Here is a 22,029-nt window from a genome sequence, read left to right on the forward strand (position 1 = left end):
CTTGTCACTGTCAATAATTTCTACATACATTTCAGTAACGGGCTTTGTGTGTTGGAAGTTGTTATTTCTGTCTTGTGTATGCTCTGTGCAACTTTTGTTTACAAAGTCTTAAAAGGCAAAAAGAAATGTCATTTTTGTTGACATGCTCTAATATTTAATGCCAATGAATTTCATTTCCGTTTGTTTTTATTTGGAGTGTAGTATCACCGCGTAGCAATAAATTATACAGCTAAAGAAAATACCCAAAATATAATAAAAATATCGAGGAAAAATTTGAGAATAAAAGTGTGAACCAACACAAATAGGCCAGAGATGTAAAACTAAAGTTTATAGATATAGATATATAGAAATATATATGTATATATATATGTATATATATAGATATATATCTCTATATATATGCTTATATTGTAGTAATGCATTTAGAAAAAAGTGCAGTGAAAGACAAACATCATAAATAACAATAAGAATTTGGGTCGTAAAAAAGAAAAGAAAAGGCTCCTCTTCTTCATTAGGTGTATTAATGAACTCCGATTACCCTTCTGCTGTAATAATGTCATATAATGAACTGAAATCACAGTGGATCATGAAATGACAAATGATTATTCTTAGGTTTTTTTTCTGAAACTTTAAACAAACCGGTCACTAAAAATACGGATTTAAAACAGACAGTAACACCGTGAGCTGCCTTCCTTTTAACACTTCAATTTCTCTCCGCCGCCGCGTTAAAACTCAGAACTCGAATCAAAGAAACTATTTGACACGTGTTACTTTTGTAATTTACCGCGATTAAAGTTCGCGTTCTTCTCCCCGTTTGATTTCACCGCGGTCGCATCTCACGACGACGTCGCTCAGAAAGTCACAGCGCCCCGCTCTCCGCGTGCCGCTCGGCAGGTCGCGTGAAGTCGGTTTGGTGAGCGTTAAAAAAAAAAAAAAAAAAACGACAACAACTGTCGATCGTCGTGAATTGTTGACATAAAAAAAACAAAAAAACGATTGATTAGAGCAGCTGGAAGTCATTTCCACATGTACAACACGGTAAGGACTGTTTGTTCTTTACCCGGTGGCCCAAAACGATGGCAGCGGACCCGAGAGGGGTGATGGAAACTGTTGAGCTTTGCGGGAGGGGAGGGCGAGGGAGGGGAGGGGAGCATTGTATTGTATTATAATTGCACGCCTCGCCGCGGTTAACGTGGACTACATCACCGCTGCGTGCGCGCGTCGAATCGAGATTGTGAACGCGACTCGAGGGCCGGCGACGCTTTGCGCGCGCACACACACACACACACACACACACACACACACACACACACAAAACAGTGGTGGGATGTCAGTGACCTGCGCCTCCAGGCTCAGGATGTTAATGGAGATTGATCCGCGCTGGGGAAAATTAGACAAAGGTGCCAGCTGATGGCGATGGGATGGTAATTAGAGGAGCTCGCTCAGTGTTCGGCCCCGTGGTCTAAAGGCACATTCTGTATAGAATTGCGCTGATTTAAAAAAAAAATAAATAAATAAATAAAAAAAAAAAAAAAAAATAAAAAATATATATATATATATATATATATATATATATATTGAAGTATATTCTTTCAAATATATCCGAGTCTAGGTTTTGTTTATTGGTTTAGCGCGTCGGCGTGCTACATCATCAGCTCGCGGAAGTGCCGTAAAAGCGCGACGCCATCATTCGGTTGCAGTCGGGGCTTAGTGTCCTCGGGCTCCAGATCAAATCGAGTCAGATCCACCGCGCGCTCCTCTCCCAGCCCGTCCAAATATGGTCACTTCCTCTTCCAAAATAACAAGATGGCGACGGCCAAAAAAATGCCGAACTCGAAGCTCCAGAACGGCAATTCGCAAACCAACAGGTGACGTCCAATAGACTCCCATTCAATAAAATGTTCTCCTCCGGTTACCTCGGTGTTGTTCGCTAAAGTCGCTCCTTCTTATTCGATTTCTGGAGGTCCATCTGAAAATGATCCGTCATTAATTAGAAAATAAGCTTCAAAAAGATGTGGTTTTTTTGGGGGGGGGGTGTCTGTTTGATTGACAGGCCCGCGGTGCAATCCGGTTACAGCTATCGGCGGGCGGGACGTAGTATCGGTCAGGCATCCGATCAGATCCACCGCTCGCTCCTCCCCACCAGCTCGTCCAAATACGGTCACTCCCTGCTCCGAACCAGCGAGAAGGCGACGCACGAAATCCGAACCGGAGGCTTCGTAACGTTCACAAACCGACGGGTGACGTCACCGCAGCTCGCAGCTCGACTTGGTCTTACGGCGTCGTACTTTTCGCTGTCGCGCAGACGGACCGACGGGTGTGTTCGTGTGCGGTCGGGTTTCCTCTCTGATACGGCTCCAACCCGGGATTAATAGAAGTCTCTGTTTTGGTCTCCACGCCTTCAGTGTCGCCTGCTGCCGAGCGGCTGCGCCACATCCTGGGAGAGGACGACAGCGCCCCGACGCCCACGATATTCACCGAGATGGACACGCTGCAGCAGGAGGGCGGCGAGTTGGAGTGGAAAGAGTCCGCGAGGTGCGCGCACACACGCACACACACACACACACACACACACACACTAAACACACACCCACCCCAGGCGTGTCAGGGCTTTCATTAGTTGAAGCTGCGGGGTCCCTTCTGATGGGATTGAAGGGAGGCGGGACGACAGGCAACGTCACGCGCGACTGCGGCTGCGGCATAAGTTGCGTCACGACATCCTGCTGTTCGACACCGCTGATCCTCGGCTAATCGATCACGTCGTTCGGGACACGGCCCGTTGCCCGGATCCCTTCTCTGCGCAGGTGGGTGAAGTTTGAGGAGAAGGTGGAGGAGGGAGGGGAGAGATGGAGCAAGCCCCACGTCTCCACGCTGACCCTCCACAGCCTGTTTGAGCTCAGGACCTGCCTGCAGACGGGAAGCATCCTGCTCGACCTGGAGGGCTACTCGCTGCCGCAGATCGTCGGTGAGTCACGCAGAATACCCGAGACCACGACATGAACCTTTTACGATCTTTTATTTTGAACGCAGAGGACGAAGCGTGTCTAAATACCCCTTTTACCGAAGCGTTATTCCCTCTTTTGGAGCTCTGTTTTTGGTCTCCACCGCCTCCTGAGGAAAAGGATCTGCCGATTTAGCGGCTAAATGCTCGGCAGCTCGTCTCCGACTCCGTTAATAGTAATAGTAATTTACTTGAATTCAATCTACCCGAGAAACAACTACATGATGCATTCATACTAAAAACCAAAGCAATTAGACTTTAAATCCGAATATAAATTCATATTACTTTTTACAGCGTGTGAGAAGCATCATCAGACTAACGTGGACATAAACATCACACACAGAGAAGTGTTGATGTACTCCAAGAAAAACGTGCTAGTTTTGGTACGTGGTATGTAGCGCGGACACTTCCGTGAACATCATGAACACGGACGATAGAAAAACGTTCGTTACCTCTGAACCGAAGCCGATCTAAATAGAAAAATCAGCGCATCGTCCCATTTAAATTAAGTCAAATATAGTTATTTAACTGTACTGAGTAGGTTTAAATCATCCGTGTTTTGAACGCGAACTCTTCCTCCAGAGGAGATCGTGGATCGGCAGATAGCCGACGGCCTCATCCCCCCCGACCTGAAGGAGAAGATCATCTTCGTGCTGCTCAGGAAGCACCGTCACCAGACCAAGAAGCCCATCCACCGCTCGCTGGCCGACATCGGGAAGTCCTCCAACGCCGCCTCCAGTGAGCGTGCGTGTGTGTGTGTGTGTGTGTGTGTGTGTGTGTGCGCGCGCGCGCGGGTGTGTGTATCCGCTATGTGTACTTCATCTAACCAATCGGCAATCACCGTCTCACCTTCTAATCACATCGTAACTCTTCCTCTGTTTTCCGACATGTTGACCACCAACTGTTTCACCTTCCCTTCCCTAAACATCAACAAAAAAACAAAAAAAACATCACCTCTTCCGTGCTCATCGTTGTCTCATCTGCTGCCGCCGCCGCCGCCGCCGCCGCCGCTCTGTCAGACCGTAGTCCTCAGGTTAGTTGTAGCACTAGTTCAGCTTCTGGGATCCACCGCTCCACAGAAGACCTACGCTCTCGGCAGTCAAGCAGCCTTAGCCGCCTGCGTGAGTCTCAACACAACACACACGCACGCACGCACGCACACACACGCACACACACACACCAACCACGGAGTCTCATACGAGGTGCGATCAAAACGTTCAGAGACTGTCCCTGCTGCGCGTGAACAGTGAGTTGCACACGGAGCAGGAAGATGCAACAACCTTCACGAGGAAGTGTTCCCGAGTGTCGTCTCTCGATCGACATCAGCAGCTGAGTTCCCCGCGTTAACGTGACCGCCGGTACGTGAACGTTTGTGATTTCACCGCGGACCTGAAACTGGAGCAGAGAAACATCAAGATTTTAGGGTCAAACTTCTGGAAACGGTCAACAGAAACGCTTCAGAAAGTCGACGCCGATGAAACGACGAGGCGTTCCGAGAGACGCTCAGCGTTTCAAGAGGAGGCGGAGCTTCACCGTCCAAGACCGAAGAAGGCGCGTCAGGTCAGGAGACGCCGGGTGGGTTTTCTTCGACGTCGCCGGGGCTGTGCAACCGTGAATTCGTCCCCCGGGGTCAGACTGTCAACACCGAGTTCCACTGGGACCTCCTGAGGCGTCTGAGGGTTGTTAGCGTTGTTAGCTGTTTGTTTACTTCAGTTAAACGGTTAGCATTGTTAGACCGAGGCGTCTGAGGGAAAACGCTCGCAACAAACCACCTGAACTCGGGCGCCACGGCAACACCCCACCACCACCACCACTCACCCGATTTCACTCCCTGCGACTTTTTACTGTTGCACAAAAAATAAAGGTCGAGCTGAAGGGTCACCGTTTCGACACAGTGGAGGAAATCCAGCCTGACTGCCGTTGAGTGCTTGATGCGAATTCTGGGAGTCATGTCGCTGCACAAAGGACTTTGAAGGGGATGGTGACCAAATTTCGGTTGTTGCAGTCACTGAACTTTTTGATCGCACCTCATATAAAACTCAAGTTCTGTACCTAAATACAAATTTGAGGTACTCTATGGAACTTTTTTCATAAACAATTAACACCACTTTTGTTTGTTTATAAGAAAACCCTACCGGACACCTTTTAAACAGGATTTTTTTTTTTTTTTTTTGCAATACCGGACTTTTAATTTCTAAACAAGCCTTTTTTTTTTTCTACACTGTTGCATCATTACTTTTAGTCACGTTACGGATTCCAAAACTGATACCACGTTTTTCAACTCTAAGCTTCTTAACTTCTCTGCTTTCTTTCTATGCTTTTAATCAAACGCGGACCCCAGCTAACTCCCAGCTACTGCATGAGTTCACAGACAGCTTTCTCTCTCTCTCTCTCTCTCTCTCTCTCTCTCTCTCTCTCTCTCTCTCTCTCTCTCTCCCTCTGTGTATCTGTATCTGTATCTGTATGTGTGTGTGTGTGTGTATATATACAGTACACATATTCACGATGACTACAGCATGTTGGGTATAATGTGTGTTTACTTTCGGTCCCATTGTGTGACCCCTTGGCTGTATTTGTTTTTCTTTTTGTGGATCTGTGTGGGTGAAGGGGATTATCGGAGGATTTTTTTTTTTTTTTTTTGGGGCTCTGTGTTCTTGTTCTTTCTCTGTTCGATTTTATTTGTTCCAAATCTGCTTTAAGAAGGATGGGGGGGCCGGGAGGTCACTGAAATATAATCCTCCTCAGAAACAGCTGGTCTAACCTGCTCTCTCTTTCTGTTTTTCTCAAGACCATCTAATTGGATCAAATTAGCATTTTTGTTTTACTCAATAAATGTCTGAAAAGCAAAACTCAAGCATTGAAATCTGGGAATGTTCCTATTCTTGTTTGTCATATTATCGCTTTTTGGTTAAAAAAAAATAAAACAAGTGTGTGCTGTGTTTATAGATCCTGCTCAGAGCCGCAGCATGAATGATATTTCAGACACACCGAGCTCTGACCAGGTAACTCTCACTTCCTGTATTTTGCGTGTTCAGTTTTTGTATGCTTGTACAACGTTATAAATACTAAAAGACTAAAGCTTGTGATGTTCTGTATATTAATACTCTATATTTTCCTATTTAAAAACCTCAGTATATGTTAGTCCTTCTCTAAATGCTTTCCTCCCCCGAGTCCTGAGATTAGTTCCTACCGAAGACATAAATCTCTTTTTCCATTTTGTTTTTTTTTGCAAACAAACAATAGGAGCTCATTAGTTTGGGACTATTTCAGCAGCGTATTAATGAGCTTTTGTGAGAGTTTGGCAGCAGGACGGTGATTCAATCAAAATAAACTGCCGTGGGTGTTCTCGGTGAGGAGCGTGTCAGTCAAGACTGTGATGTGTCTTTTAATGGAGGAATAAAAGGTTGTGATACGAATTTGGATCTAAGTTAGTCATTTATGACTTTCAAAGGTCAGTTCGAGGCCAGCGGATAAAAGAAACAAAACGTTAGGTTTAATGAAAAATGTAGTCTGAATTTGTAAAGACTTGTAGCAACCAACAGTGATGTCATCCATTGGTTTGTGAGCTGCCGATCTGAATCCTTGAGTTTGGCATTTTGGCCGTCGCCATCTTGTTTTGTTTTTGTGTGCCAGAAGTGACCATATTTAGACGAAGAGGGGAGGAGTGAGTGGCGGATCTGACTCGATCTGATTGGGAACCTGTGAACACTAGGCCACGCCCCCCAAACTTATGGCTTTTTTTTTAGGTCCTAATATCTAATGAACGCTGGAATTGTTGTCATCATGACCACCAGAACACTAATCAGAAGGAGGGACTTAATCTAATGACACCATGATGATTTATGGAAACTATTTGCTGCCTCTGTATTTCAGGAGAAAACTCCATGCTTTTTCAATAGGAATCTATTGCAGACAGCCCCTAGTGGCCCTCGGTGGTATTGCACTCTCTGGCAGTTTGCAGACCCGGAAGCTGCGTTCATTTTATATACAGTCTACAGTCGTAACACGGCTGCGTTAATCACCTCATCAGAAACCTCACTTCTTCATAGCAATGATAAAAGAAACGCAGTGGGTTTGGACGTTTAACGCATGTCATGTTTACAGTTAGAAGGCTCAGTCCGTCTAGATCACAAACCACCGGCATGTTTCCCCTTTAATCCTTGGTGGTATGTAGCCTGACTGATAGCAGTGAACCGACCTTTAAAATCCCAAGTTTGACCCCGTCTCTAATGAAAAATAAAAAGGTGAAGTCACAAAACAATGCTGTTGCAATGCTGTAACTATGTTGTTGTTGTTTTTTATCTGAATATGACATAAATTCGATGGCAAGTTGGGTAACATCAGACAAACATAGAAAAACTTGTGGATTCAAGCATTGGCGATTATTCATAATTAATTGAGAGAAATAAAAAAACTAAAAAGGCTCCAAGAGACGGCCTTAAAATCCAGGAGAAAGCTGGGGGGGGAAAAAAAGGGAGTGTTTGCAGGCGTCCTTTTTACCAGTAGTCTGGGTGAAACTCCAAAAACACTGGGTCCTACATTTCCCATAATTCTTTTGTTGGACGTTCCCTGACTTGCTATACATAAACTGAGTTTAATATCTTGCGTATCCACCGTCGCTGTCGGATTTATTGATTTTGTTATCAGCCAGTTTAATGTTGCCTGTGTGAAAAAATAACAGAACCTAACAGAAGGCGTGACGCGACGCATTCCGTCTCCTCTTATAACTCGAGTGTGTTTGTTTTAGGTGAAAAAAAAATGAGTCTTTATAAGAATTCGTCTGAACTACTTAATCCCCCTAATCCCGGCAGCACTAAAATGGAAGTTCGTTAAACTGCGCAGCACCTGCGTACACGCTTTGTGCTTACGACTGAGTGTTTGCGGATTCCTGAGCTCCTGTTGTTTCCGTCCTCTGAGCTGAATTATTGAAATCTCTCACCAAACACGACAACAGTGAAAAATATCACAGTTTCGCTCGCTTGCTTTTCATCTTGATTTGTGCCCAAACATGCAACAAAATCTCCTGCACATGACCCTTAAGTCCGGAGTGAGTATTTGTTCACAGAAAGCAACATGTCACCTTTTCGGCTTTTCTTTGATCCGACCCGTTTACAGCCGCGGGGTGAAGTACATGATGTTATTACATATAATGCCCGCCGTGGGAGAATTAAGCTACCTAAATGACCTCAGTGGAGTACAGCTGCAGATAACGGCTCCAAACTTTGGAAGGAGTGCGTGGTTCTTCTGAAATTAGTTCGTAGTGTGCGAGTCCGAAATATCTCATTTGTGGTTTGGTTTGGACCGAGAAGTTAAAAGAGTGAAAGAGGACCAGCTGGTGAATTGACTCTGAAAGCAGCATTAACAGATTATGAAGAGATTTTAATTTAAGCACCCACCACTCCACTGCCACGTGCTTCCTTGGTGAGAAGGAGGAAGTGGAGGAGGAGGAGGAGGAGGAGAAGGAGGATGATGAGGAGGAAGATGAGGAGGAGGAGGAGTGAACCAAAAAGAGCTGCGACACATTGTTGATTTTTAGATTTTTTTTTTTTTAGATTTTTTTTTTTTTTTACTATGCAGTTGCTATCGTGGGAAACAAAACTCAAAAAAAACAGCCGTGTTTTAGAAATATTCTTATTTTCCTCCCGGGTACCAAACTTCGGTACTTTAACGGCACCGAACGAACTGTTTCGATACCATCCTGTATCAAAAAAAAGCCTCGTCAAATTTCGATACCGAGGCTACATCCACGCCAACACGTTTTCATTTTAAAAACACATAACTTTTGTTACGTGGGTTTCGACTTTGGAAAATCTCCCTTTACAACGCCTTATTTCGCTCTTTTCAAACAAATTTTTGGCCTCATATCTGTTTGAGTTGCGCTGCAGTAACTGGACGCCTCGCTGTGTGCGGCCGGCTAGCTAGCATCTTCTGATAGTATGTGAAGTGTGAAGGTAACATTGTTAAATTGTAGCATCTAGCAATAACTCGCGTGTGAGACGTTTAGGGGATATCTGTAAATCGCAGCTAATGGAAATAACCAGGGTTACACTCCGATGACAGGAGTTTTCGGTATCGAAGTCAAGCTATTGGTACCGAAACTGAAAATATTTGAATGATACCCAGCACCATCCTCCAGAGGCACGGTGGAGTTAAGTATTGTTTAAAAAATGGCAGGATGTCGGGTCAGAAAGGTTTTGGTTTGGTTTTATTGACATGACAAAATGGTCCGACGTATCAGACTGTGGAAGAGCCATAAATTGCAATACCACCAAGGGCCACTAGGGGCTGGCTTAAAAAACAAAAACAACAACAACAAAAAAAACTCCAATAGACTAACATTCAACTTCTCTCATGAAATATAAAACTCTAAATTTTTTTCCAATAGTTATGTCAGTGTTGTTTGCTTAAGTCACTCCTTATTAGTTTTCTGTTGGTCCATTTGAAAAACTTTCTGTCATTAATTAGTTATTGGACCTCAAAAAGAGATATGTTTGTGGGCGTGTCTGTTTGATGGACAGGCCTGTGGTGCAGTCAGGTTTCTGCTGTAGGTGGGCGGGGCATAGTGTTCTAAGGCTCCCAATCAGATTGAGTCAGATCCCCCGCTAGCTTCCCAGCTCGTCCAAATATGGTCACTTCTGGCTCCAAAAAAAACCAAGATGGCGACAGCCAAATCGCTGAACTCGAGGCTTCAGAACGGGTGACGTCACAGTTGGTTGCCGCTTGTGGAAAATGGGGATTTGTCAGAATTGCTCAGCTCTTTACTTTCTTTTTTGCCCTCATTCCAACTAATAAAGGTCAACTCCACGCCCCTCAGATATGATCTCTACTGACGCTGTCCCTCTTTTCAGCTTAAGAATAAGTTCATGAAGAAGATTCCTCGTGATGCCGAAGCGTCCAACGTCCTGATCGGCGAGGTGGATTTTCTGGACAAACCGTTTGTCTCCTTCGTGCGTTTGGCTCAAGCCACGACTCTTGGAGGCCTCACCGAGGTCCCTGTCCCAACCAGGTAGGCGTTCCCGCCGTCTCCTTTTTGATTTCACTCCAAAGTGGGAGTGTCTTCGCGTTGATGAGCCTTCAAACCTCCTCCTCTGACAGGTTTCTCTTCATCCTGCTGGGTCCCCATGGAAAAAACAAGTCCTACAACGAGATCGGCAGAGCGATTGCGACGCTCATGGTGGACGATGTAAGCGACCGGCGCCATCCCACCCGGACAGACTCCCGTTATCCGGGCATTAGTGTGACTTTGTTTCTTTCTTTCCTGTCAGCTGTTCAGTGATGTTGCCTACAAAGCGAGGGACCGCGAAGACCTGATCGCAGGTGTCGATGAGTTTCTGGATGAGGTGATCGTCCTTCCTCCGGGAGAATGGGACCCCAAAATACGCATCGAACCTCCCAAGAAGGTTCCATCAGCAGAAATGAGGTACGTACATAAACCGAACATACTTCAATCCATGTCCACACGTGTCCACACTGTCCAAAGTGTTGGATTGAATTGCTGTAATCAGTATTCTCATAAACAACACGGTATAATGATGTTGTGAAGGGGTTCGCTCAGAGTTATGAAAGTTGTCCAGTAGGTCATTTACATTGAAGAATCTTCATCTTCATCCCAGGAAGTCGGTGCTGAACCTGAACGAGCTGGGTCAGATGAACGGCTCGGCCGGCGGGGCAGCCGGAGGAGAAGATGAGGAGATGCCTGCTCCACATGAGCTGGGAGAGGAGCTGAAGTTCACTGGGAGGTATGGGATGGGTGCCGGAGAGGGACCATAACACGTCAGTCCTGTGCATTTTTATAACTGCCCGCTGCGCCCTTTTTCCCAATAGGTTCGCCGGTGGAATGTGGCTGGACATCAAGAGGAAGATGCCGTGGTATTGCAGTGATCTCTACGATGGCTTCCATATCCAGTCCATCTCTGCTGTGCTCTTCATCTACCTGGGCTGCATCACCAACGCCATCACCTTCGGAGGACTGCTGGGGGACGCCACCGACAACTACCAGGTCTCCATATACGAGCAGCGACACGACGAAGCGATGCAGAAACCCCCGCTTGGATCTGACGTGTCTCCGTCTGTCCCCTCTCTCCGTCTCTCAGGGAGTCATGGAGAGCTTCCTCGGCACCGCTCTAGCGGGGACCGTCTTCTGCTTGTTTAGCGGACAGCCTCTGATCATCCTCAGTTCAACCGGACCCATTCTCATCTTCGAAAAACTGCTCTACGAGTTCAGCAAGTAAGACGCGCACACGCTAAAGCTCGGCGATTACACGCCGCACCAAGACAACCCAGGCACACGTGTCCCTTTCGCGTCTGTCCACGCAGGAACAACGGCATAGACTACATGGAGCTGCGTCTGTGGATCGGCATCCACTCGTGTCTGCAGTGTTTCCTGCTGGTCATCACGGACGCCAGTTACATCATCAAGTACATGACGCGCTTCACGGAGGAGGGTTTCTCCAGCCTCATCTCCTTCATATTCATCTCCGACGCCATCAAGAAGATGGTGGGTGACGCGTTTTCCTCTGAGAGCTACTCGTGTCTCGTAACATTTATTCTGAGTCTGAGTTCCACCCAAACCAGCTGAATCAGCTTTATGTGAACAATCACCAACTGATACTCTGAAAACCCGTTCTGTATCGCAACAGCTTAAATTCAACAGCATGTGCATGTTTTTTCAAATGCATTTATTTATGGTTTCAATTGAGGGCTTTTATTTTGAAAAGTCAACCTGCTCTGTAACTTTGATCTCTCACTCACTCAGTGACTGAAACTCTCTTTCCAGCTCAGTGTGAGAATCCCTGCTGTGTTTCTGTCCTCTGATCTCTGTGTGTCTCACTGTGGGAAAGTTATGTAAAGTCACATTTCAAAGTCATGTGAAGTGAAATAAACGTTTTTGTTTTCACAGGTAGGATCCTTTAAGTATTACCCAATCAACCGCGGCTTCAAGCCGGACTACATCACGGCCTACAGGTGTGAATGCATCGCTCCAGACCAGGGTGAGTACTCAGACTGTTTTTTTTCTTTCTTAAACATGGTCTGTTTTGTAAAGGGCCCTCTTTTAATATCCAGATTCATAAACTAACAGATTAACAAACTAACAGATTAACAAACTAACAGATTACTAAATTAACAGATTAATAAAATAACAGATTAACAAACTAACAGATTAACAAACTAACAGATTACTAAATGAACAGATTAATAAACTAACATATTAATGAACTCGCAGATTAACAAACTAACAGATTAATATACTAACTGATTAATAAACTGTTTACACATTCGTTCCTGTTCTTTGATCGGTTTCCTCGTTTTCTGAACTCGTACACATGGTTTTTCACGTCTTTTTCTACGACGTGACCCCTGAGGAGCTTTGTAGTTTTCTGAGGCAACATTAAGAGATTAAAAAAAAAAAAGACCTTGAACTGGCCAACATAACATTTAGAGGCGGCGCAACTACACTTAAAGGAATAGTTAAAAAAAATAAATAAAAGGAAGTTGATTTTGATCACGTGTTTATGTGTAAAGTGCAGAGCTGGCATCAAAAATGTGGTTAGCGTAGCTTAGCATAAAGTAAAAAAATAAACTTACGAGCACAATAAAACAAAGCTCAATAAGTCGTCTGTGGAGGAAACCAGTGTTGTAACTCCCCCCTAGTTTATCGTCACTAACAGAATCAGGAAGTGATTCGAACTCCGTCATAACATCAGGTCGTCATCGCTGTTAAGGGAGATCAATTATTGTCATTTGAAGCAAACGTTCGCTCATGATTTTGTTTTGTTTTCTGTTTGTGCCTCATTTCTGGATGCTGTCTGAAAAAGTAAGTATTTATGGATAGACCTTGGTGGAACCTGCTGAAAATGAATAAATAAAAAAACTAGTAACCGCGCCTGAGAAAATTGCATACTTTGACAGTAAATGCATCATCACTTCTACAACTTGAAAGGAAATTATTATACATCGTGTTCCCCGTCACTTATTCCTGTTTCCGTCTTGTGTTTTTGTTTTTTTTTCCTCCTCAGCATCTGCGCTGGGCTTGAATGTTTCAGCTCCGCTTGCAGACAATAACATGACTCTGCTGGTAAGTGACTAAAGACAGAAAAAGTGTGAGTTTAGCATCTCTTTCATCGTGAACCCTCATTTATTCCCACAAACGAGGAGAACTCCGTCTGGATTTGCATCTCCAGTCGCTTGGTTGTTTTAAACTGCCGCAAGAAAATCTGGGCCCGTATTTATCAAAACATTTCGGAGCGGGAAATCAAATACTCTCACTTTGTTATGCATTTTGTCAGCTTTGATCATTTCGGAAATAACAGCATTTCCAAGCAGTAGAGATAAAAGTCAACGCGGAGATATTAAGGCAACGATACGAACTTAATAAAGATACTTTTAACACGAATTAAAGATTCAATGTGTCGGCGGCATTCTCCCGTTGCGGAAGACGAAACAGAAAACGTAAGTTCGATTTCCTGGAACAACTTTTCAGTGCGATTTCCGGAGAAAGTCTCCAAGCAGCTTGATAAATCCGGGCCAGGATTGTCCACTAGAGGGCAGCGTGGCTTTTGTTTCTTTTCTTTTTCTTCTGTTATCGCTTGTGTTTTTTTTTTCTCTCTCTCTCTCTCTCTCTCTCTCTCTCTCTCTCTCTCTCTCTCTCTCTCTCTCTCTTTCTCTCTCGTCTCTGCTTCGTCTCCACTCGACTCCCCGTCCTTTGTTTGTCCTCCACCGTCGTCCTCTCAGTTTAACTTGACAGACCTGGACTGGAGTCAGCTGAGTAAGAAGGAGTGCGTGAAGTACGGCGGCGCGCTGGTGGGGAACTCCTGTAAGTATGTCCCCGACCTCGCCCTCATGTCCTTCATCCTCTTCTTCGGCACCTACTCCATGACCGTCTCCCTGAAGAAGTTCAAGTTCAGCCGCTACTTCCCGACAAAGGTGAGAGAAGCCGCACGCTCGTCGGGTAGAACATTTTCCCAACGCTCCTGTAACGCTCCGAGACGAACCTCCCACCCCGTCAAACGTAAACCTGCCTGTGAAATGCTGCCTTCCTGATATTTGTTTATCACGGCGTGAAATTTAAAAGAGAACGCTGGTGATATTTATTCAAATGACCAAACTGGCTGTGCGATATTTATCAGCCTTCTTATACGTATATCGATGTTAGGGATTGCGGTCGTATACCTTGGTGTGAAAATGGATGGTTATCATTAGGGGTCGTCCGATTATCAGCCTGGATGATATTTAGCAATTTTTTTTACGATTATCGGTATTGGAATATTTTTATTCACTTGTCGGTAAAATGGAGGGCTTTAAAAATGCGCTGCTTTGGCTTCGATGCAGTCGCGGCGTGCAGAAATTTCCCGCCCGCGGCTTTATCTGATTGGTTACACCCAAAGCCGCCTACCAGCGGTGACGTCACCCGTTGGTTTGTGAACGTTATGAAGCCTCCAGTTCAGATTTTGTCCGTCGCCATCTTGCTGGTTCGAAGGCGGTTTGGAGCAGGAAGTGACCATATTTGGACGAGCTGGGGGGAGGAGCCAGCGGTGGATCTGACCGATCTGATTGGAAACCTGACGATACTACGTTCCGTCCGCCGATAGCTGTAACTTGACTGCACTGTCAATCAAACATTATTTTCTGGTGGACCACCAGAAAACTAATAAAAGGAGTGACTTTAGCTAACAACCCTAATAAGATTATATTGTAGGGGAGATAGGGAATAAAATACTCCCTGATTAGTTGAACGTCTTTCACAGTAAAGAAAACAGGAAAAGGACTTTAAATCTGCTCAAACACAAAACACTTCAAACAGAGCTGGTCATATCTGTTCGTGTCCATTGAAACTGCAGATAATCACCAGCCTTTTCCATTTTAAAGCTGCTGAATGTCTCCCTGAGCTTCTCCTCCTCATCCAAACCCTCCACTCCTGGACCATCGTGCCCCCCTCCCATGTCACTCTATCCCTTTGTCACTCTGTCCCTTTGTCCCTCTGTCCCTCTGTCCCTGGGCTCGCTGCAGCTCCGCAGCCTGATCAGCGACTTCTCCATCATCCTCTCCATCCTGGTCTTCTGTGGGTTGGACTGGCTGCTGGGGTTGGACACTCCCAAACTGCACGTCCCCACTGAGATCAAGGTCCCTGAACGCCTCATCTACCCGAACCGAACCCTGTCCTCTTGTCCCAGCCGGACGCATGTCTTTCCTCCCTTTCATACATGTTTGATCAGATGTTTGGATTCTTGAAATTATTCTTTTACAGACGATCTCTTCTCTCTTCTCTCCGTCTTCCTCGTGTCTGCACCTACTTTTTGGACACGTATGTCCCCTTCCTCTGTGTCATTTTACGTGTGTGTGTGTGTGTGTGTGTGTGTGTGTGTGTGTGTGTGTGTGTGTGTGTGCCGTAGCTGAGGAAGCTAATCAGTGATTTTGCCATCTTCATGGCCATCATGACCTTTGTGGGTCTGGATATGTTGATTGGGTTAGACACACCCAAACTAATCGTTCCGACAGAGTTCAAGGTATTTCATTGATTCTTTCTTCTCTAATTATGTGTCGATATATGTTTCCATTTATTACACTTTGACTTCGAATGAATGGTTACCCTTCGGCCGGTGTAAGTGTTGTTGTTCTTTTCTATGTGCATGCAAGCAGTCATGAAAAGTACTTGAATACATGTATTAAATTGCTGTACTTGAGTACAACTTTAAAGTTTTGGATTTTATTTTTTATTTTGCACAAATTTGAAAACACACAAGATTTATGATGATTTGCAAAATGTCTTTACAGTCCAGGGAGACACTTTTTTTTTTTTTTTTTTTTTACATCATTTTCATGTGACGTGGTTATGAAATAACTTTTGTCCTTAATGACAAAGCGCATTTGTACCACCAGGTGGACCCACTCGTGCCTACGGTGGTCCACGCACCACATGTTGGGGAAACTCTGGTCTCTCGTACTAACTATTTCAAACTAGCTCCACTTTGACTCATAATTGATGCATCTGTGTTAACAATCTAAAACTGTACGTAGATGATCCGGACTTCTTCCACCTCCGTGTACACCTGTCTCGATTTGATCACCTCCACGCCTTTGTTCTGTATTTATTCCTCATCACTTTGTGTGTGTGTGTGTGTGTGTGTGTGTGTGTGTGTGTGTGTGTGTGTGTGTGTGTGTGTGTGTGTGTGTGTGTGTGTGTGTGTGTGATGCAGCCGACTCGTGTCGACCGTGGCTGGCTGGTGATGCCGTTCGGTAAGAACCCCTGGTGGTGGTATCTGGCCAGCTTCGTCCCCGCCCTCCTCGTCACCATCCTCATCTTCATGGACCAGCAGATCAGCGCCGTCATCGTCAACCGCAACGAAAACAAACTGAAGGTCGGCAAACACGAAGGAGACGGCGGCCCCCGAAAACATTAGAAAAGGATGATTTTGATTTACAGGAAACTATGAACGTGTTTTTCTTTTGTCCCGATTGGACCTTTCGAAACGCTTTTTCACTTCATTTTATTTCCTCACTGTACCGATCGCAGAAAGGCTGCGGCTACCACCTGGACCTGTTCTGGGTGGGTGTGCTCATGGCGGTGTGCTCCTTCATGGGTCTGCCCTGGTACGTAGCAGCCACCGTCATCTCCATCGCGCACATCGACTCCCTGAAGATGGAGAGCGAATCGAGCGCCCCCGGAGAGCAGCCGCAGTTCCTGGGGGTCAGGTGAGAACCGTCCGTAACTGAAAGTCTACTTACCTGCTTTCATTGGAGCTCTCGGCAGCATCCTTTTCGCCTACACGGTTATCATCGAGAGAAATGATGAAGCCAGACATGGAGTTAAGATACGATATGAGTTTTTTTCAGTAAAAAAGTTTTATAAAATTCATTTTAACCGCAAGAAACTTACACGACACAAATCTTCAGATTTCATGCGGTTTAGAGGGGGAGAGTTTCACCAAGGTTTTTTTTTTTTTCTGTCGCTCCCAAATGCATCACATGCAGGCTATCGAGAGATGCTAGCTTTTATTTTTCGACCTGTTGTTTTGCAGTTAGGTATCGCTAGGTACTTTTTTTGGATACAAATTGTATAAAATCCTTTTTCATTGCAATAAACTTAAAACAAACACATCGGTAGTTTTCATGCAATTTAGAGGGGCAGAGTGTCACCCAGGTTGTTTTTATCCTTGGTGTTTATTCCATTTTACTCATTTTTATTAATTGATTTTCAAAGCGTTGCTTTATTGTTGTACTTTTAAGTCCTGCATTTTCTTTCATCTACACTTTTATTATTTTCACACTTTTTTTTTTTTTTTTTTTTTTTTTTAAAGGTATCGTTCTGTTCGGTTGTTTGTCTGCTTGCTTTTTGTGAGTGTGTGTGCTTTTGTTTTCACGTGAAGCACTCTTGAGCTTCATCCGTGTATAAAAGGTGATATTTAAATCAAGCTACGTTGAGTCTGCGTATTGAAATCTGGTACCAAATGATGAAGCATTTCTTAATGCAAGATAGTATTGAATTGAGTGGGTGTTATAAATATCTAAGAGTTTGGTACGCAGCACTGCTGTTGTTTTTAAAGACCCGGAATGAACTCTTTCACTATCCTGAAACTAGATGAGTGTTTTGGATTATTTTCCACTTCATGCAATAATAAAATAATAATAATAATAATAATAATAATAAAATAATACCGTGTCCTTTCCAGAGAGCAGAGGCTGACCGGCATCCTGGTGTTCGTTCTGACGGGACTCTCCGTCTTCCTCGCTCCCGTCCTGCAGGTCAGTTAACCGCCGACACTATCAAAGAATATTTGACCTGATGTTTCCTATTGCATCACACGCTTTTACCTTTAACCCTTTCGACGCTCTGTTCAACGCAGTACATCCCCATGCCCGTCCTCTACGGAGTCTTCCTCTACATGGGAGTGGCCTCACTGAGTGGCATCCAGGTGTGTTGAAGATCATGTTCATATTTCCAGTTTAACTTCACGTAACATATTGTACTAAATAAAATGTTAAAAAAAATTGAAAGGAGCACATATGTAAATTTATTGACAAAAAGGAACAACATTGAAATCAAATCTGTTTATCTTCAGTGTGCTCACATTTCTGGTGATGGAAAATTCACAACTAGAATTTGAAAAGAGAGAGAAATGGAGAAATACCGCCACCTGGTGGAAGAAGAGGACAGATTAGGATGCATTACGTTTGTTTTTCAAAGAAATGTGACCAAAGATATTTACCTTCTGGGACATTAAAAAAAAAAAAAAAAAGTAAGGAAATAAATAAATACGCTGTCAGTGATTTACTGAAATTTCAGCTCACGTCTTCTTTTGTTTTGTTTGAATGGTCCAAAATCTAAGTGAATATATTCAGTTTCATTAACTCCCGATAACATCTTGGGTTATTCAATCTGTTCCAGTTCTGGGAGCGGATCAAGCTGTACCTGATGCCGTCCAAACACCAGCCAGACTTCTCTTTCCTGCGTCACGTCCCGCTGAGACGCGTCCATCTCTTCACCCTGGTCCAGATCATCTGCCTGGCCGTCCTCTGGATCCTCAAGTCCACCTTCCTGGCCATCATCTTCCCAGTGATGGTGAGTGTTGTCGCTCTGTTTATCAAGGTATGTTATTTGTTACAGGCTGGTTTTCTGGTGACGTCATGGTGTCGTGGGGGAAACACTTTCTAGTCTGACAGTTTTTTTTTTTTTTTCTTAGATTCAAGAGAATCATAATTCGAGCAATTAAAAAAACAAATCTTTTATGAGCCTGTTTATCTGGAGCTAATCGACCCCCCACCCCCCTTTCCGCCGCGTCTAGATTCTGGGTCTGCTGCTCGTTCGCAAGCTGCTCGATCTGGTTTTCTCGCAGCACGACTTGGCCTGGCTGGACGACATCCTGCCCGACAAGGACAAGAAGAAGAAGGAGGACGAGAAGAAGAAGAAGAAAGAAAAGAAGGCGGTGGAGCCGGAGAGCGACGAGGAGGTGAGGGGGGGAAAAAAAAAACGAGACGGAAAATTAAACCCAAGTAACGGCTACTCCACCGCTGTAATCCCCCAGAAGTTGCTGAGTTGTCGTCTCTTTTTTGTTTTCTTGGTAGTCGCTGTGTATTTAAATGTGTGTCGCTCCATCTGTTGTTGGAGGTGTCCACTAATACTGTATGTTTCTCCTCTCTGTTCCACAGTGTTGCTGAAAAGGCACTGTATAACACTTACTACAGTCTACGTGTCTGTCCGTCCGCCTGTTAGTGTGTCTGTCTGTCCCGACCCTTTAGAAACTGTCTTACTTGTGTCCTTCATGTCCCTGCTTCAGTCCTAATTTAACAGTAAAGACCTGAAGGTGCTCCTGGTGTGAGGACAGTCGTGATGATCCTCGTCGAAGGAGAAGGCTGGTGCTGCTCTGTATTTTTGCTGCTGTCGACAAATGTAGCTTTAACAGTTCACACAGTTCATTCGAAACCCCAAAACTCCTGTCTCATGACTGTCGACAGGATAGTATATAAAAGAGGACGTGGCATCCAGGTCTGAAAAATTAGGCCCATGCAGAAGTGTCTGAAACTGCAATACCACCGAGTGCCACTAGAAGTTGGTTTAAAAAAAAGCGCCGATTTTCAAAGACTCCCATTCAACTTCTCTCATAAATAGTTAGCTAAAATCCCTCCTTCTTATTGGTTTTCTGGCGTTCCATCTGAAGATAATCCCATTATCAATTAGAAAATAAGCTTCAAAAAGTTGTGTTTGAGGGCGGGGCCAAATATGGTCACTTCCCGCTCCAAACTGCTCCGAACTAGCAAGACGGTGACGGACAAATTCCGAAATCGAAGCTTCATAACGGCCGTTCACAAATCGACGGGTGATGACTAACCAGATTAAATGTTTACAGTGGTCTCTTTGTACAGTGGAACAAAAACACGAACCTTGGTTCGGACTTCTAGCTGTTAAAAGGCCTTAAAACATCTTCAAAATACAATTTAGTCCTTTTTCTTTTTAAGGCTCAAAAATGTTCTTACCAGGAGGGAATAGTGCATTTCCAACGCAGCGCATTCATCCACATTTAATGAGTATTTGGGGCAGCAGGATGCTGTATGTAGGACTGAATCCAGATAAAGTGCAGTGTTGTCATGGTGATGGAGGAAGGTAGGTTTTTTTGGGGTTTTTTTTTTTCAACAAGCTCGGTGGCACATTTTCACGACAGTAACAAAAACACGGAGCCGATCCAGCCTCGTTCTGTGAGGTCCCCGTTTCTTGTCCTGCATGCCGACCGCTTCCTCTCTCTCAGCCCGACAGCCCCGTCCCGCCTCCGGTGACCCTTCAAATGGAGTTCATAGAGCCCCGCCCCCAGCCTGACCCCGCCCACGTTACCCCTTCCACCCAAAAAACAGACCCCTGATTGTGAGTACACCGACCGGCTCCTCCACCTCTCATTGTGTCTGTATGATTTGAGATTTAGATATTTGATGTGATTGTTAGAGTGCTAATAGAGCCCTTTTTTTTTTTCTTCTTTTTTTAATAGATTTCACTTTGGTTTTAGAATTTACTTGAATTTCAATTTGACATATTTACAATATTTCATTGTGCACACGTGTTTTTGTCAGTTTATTTTAATGCTACACAACTACAGAGCAGTCTCAAGCTTGTGGAAGTCGAAACATTTTAAAGGAGGAGTTCAGTGAGAAATATTATGCAATATAAATCTATCACTTTAATATGCAAATATGAGGGTGTTCCTGTTGAACGCAGCACAGTGACGCACGTTAACGTGACCATTGGTACAGGAGCATTTTGTGATTTCACCGCAGACCTGAAACTGGAGCAGGGAAATTTTTTTTTTACATTTTTGGGGAACAAAGTCTTCAAGACACCCGCTTTAAACCAAGTGTTCCTGAGTCCATGCAGTGATTTCCACAGATTCCTCTTCTCGACTGTGAGCGGGCGTGTTGTCATGTTGGAGAACCACCGTTGCCATGGCGCCACAGTTCAGGCGGTTCACAGGGAATGTTTTCCCCTCAGACGCCTCAGAAGGTCCCAGTGGAAATCGGTGTTGACAGTCTGACCCTGGGGGAACGAATTCACGGTGACACAACCACTGCCGACGTCAAAGAAAACCCACCCGGTGTCTCCTGACCCGACGCGTCTTCTTCGGTCTTGGACGGTGAAGCTCCGCCTCCTCTTGAAACGTTGAACGTCTCTCAGAACACCTCGCCCGGCTCGTCGCTTCATCGCTGCAGACTTTCTGAAGCGTTTCGAGGATCTCTGTTGAACATTTACAGAAGTCTGACCCCAAAATCTTGATGTTCTCTGTGCTCCAGTTTTCAGGTCCGCGGTGAAATCACAAAACATTCACGTACCGGCGGTCACGTTAACGTGGGGAACTCTGGAGCTGACGTCGATCGAGAGACGACACTCGCAATACTTCCTCGTGGAGGTCGTTGCTTCCTGCTGCTCCGTGTGCGTCGCTGCGCTGCGTTCATAAGAAACACTCTCTGAACTCACTGACCTTCGTCATTAAATCTCTGTGTGGATAAACGCAACCACGGCTTCAAAGATGGCCACCAGTTAAATCTAAGACTCATCAGTTGTCCAGAGTTTCGATCTTTGACCCGTTGGCGTGTAAAATGTTCAGCGGGGGAGGGGGTGGGGGGGTTTAGGAATCTGTTTTTGATGGTTTTATTCATCTTAATTATCTCCCTTGTGTGTCTGTGTGTTTTGTATTCCATGTCGCTCTGTACACGTGTGCACTCGTTCTCTCTCTGCGTCTGCCTAACGCCCCCCCACCCCCCCCACCCCCCCACTCCCCCTCCCACAGGAGACGAACCCGTACTCCACCGTCACGTCCGACCAGAACGAGCTCGACCGCAGGTACTGTGTGCTGAAACTGCACGTGCCCTACAGTGATCTGACGTATTCACCCGACAGGAGCTGGGAACGCAGCGCCGTCGCCTCCAGACACCCGAACACGTAGTCACAGCACAGAAACGCACATCCTGCTCCGTCCTCAGCTGCTGCATCGCTTGTATTTACATGTACAGTATGTCGGGGAAAAGCGATTTTTAGACTTTCCGCATTTTTA

At 45.0% G+C, this 22,029-nt stretch overlaps 1 protein-coding gene across 1 annotated transcript in view; it reads left to right on the top strand.

Moving 5' to 3' along the window:
• slc4a5b (solute carrier family 4 member 5b) overlaps positions 1–22,029 on the top strand; it is a 33,585-nt gene that overhangs the window by 8,327 nt on the left and 3,229 nt on the right. Inside the window, exons 4-26 of the mRNA XM_069166505.1 lie at positions 2,406–2,535; positions 2,805–2,965; positions 3,584–3,739; positions 5,948–6,003; positions 9,850–10,007; positions 10,097–10,184; positions 10,267–10,421; positions 10,615–10,740; positions 10,826–11,000; positions 11,095–11,228; positions 11,318–11,498; positions 11,901–11,991; positions 13,018–13,076; positions 13,733–13,924; positions 15,008–15,121; positions 16,195–16,356; positions 16,512–16,690; positions 17,668–17,740; positions 17,842–17,910; positions 18,384–18,557; positions 18,781–18,945; positions 20,239–20,351; positions 21,766–21,818. Of these exons, the coding sequence (XP_069022606.1) occupies positions 2,406–2,535; positions 2,805–2,965; positions 3,584–3,739; positions 5,948–6,003; positions 9,850–10,007; positions 10,097–10,184; positions 10,267–10,421; positions 10,615–10,740; positions 10,826–11,000; positions 11,095–11,228; positions 11,318–11,498; positions 11,901–11,991; positions 13,018–13,076; positions 13,733–13,924; positions 15,008–15,121; positions 16,195–16,356; positions 16,512–16,690; positions 17,668–17,740; positions 17,842–17,910; positions 18,384–18,557; positions 18,781–18,945; positions 20,239–20,349 (2,909 nt within the window). The 3' untranslated portion in view covers positions 20,350–20,351; positions 21,766–21,818. The remainder of the gene's footprint in view (positions 1–2,405; positions 2,536–2,804; positions 2,966–3,583; positions 3,740–5,947; positions 6,004–9,849; positions 10,008–10,096; positions 10,185–10,266; positions 10,422–10,614; positions 10,741–10,825; positions 11,001–11,094; positions 11,229–11,317; positions 11,499–11,900; positions 11,992–13,017; positions 13,077–13,732; positions 13,925–15,007; positions 15,122–16,194; positions 16,357–16,511; positions 16,691–17,667; positions 17,741–17,841; positions 17,911–18,383; positions 18,558–18,780; positions 18,946–20,238; positions 20,352–21,765; positions 21,819–22,029) is intronic.

The sequence above is a fragment of the Embiotoca jacksoni genome, unplaced genomic scaffold, assembly GCF_022577435.1.
Source record: "Embiotoca jacksoni isolate LCO1_2020_lvr unplaced genomic scaffold, fEmbJac1.0.p SCAF_10, whole genome shotgun sequence".
Lineage (NCBI taxonomy): Eukaryota > Metazoa > Chordata > Actinopteri > Embiotocidae > Embiotoca > Embiotoca jacksoni.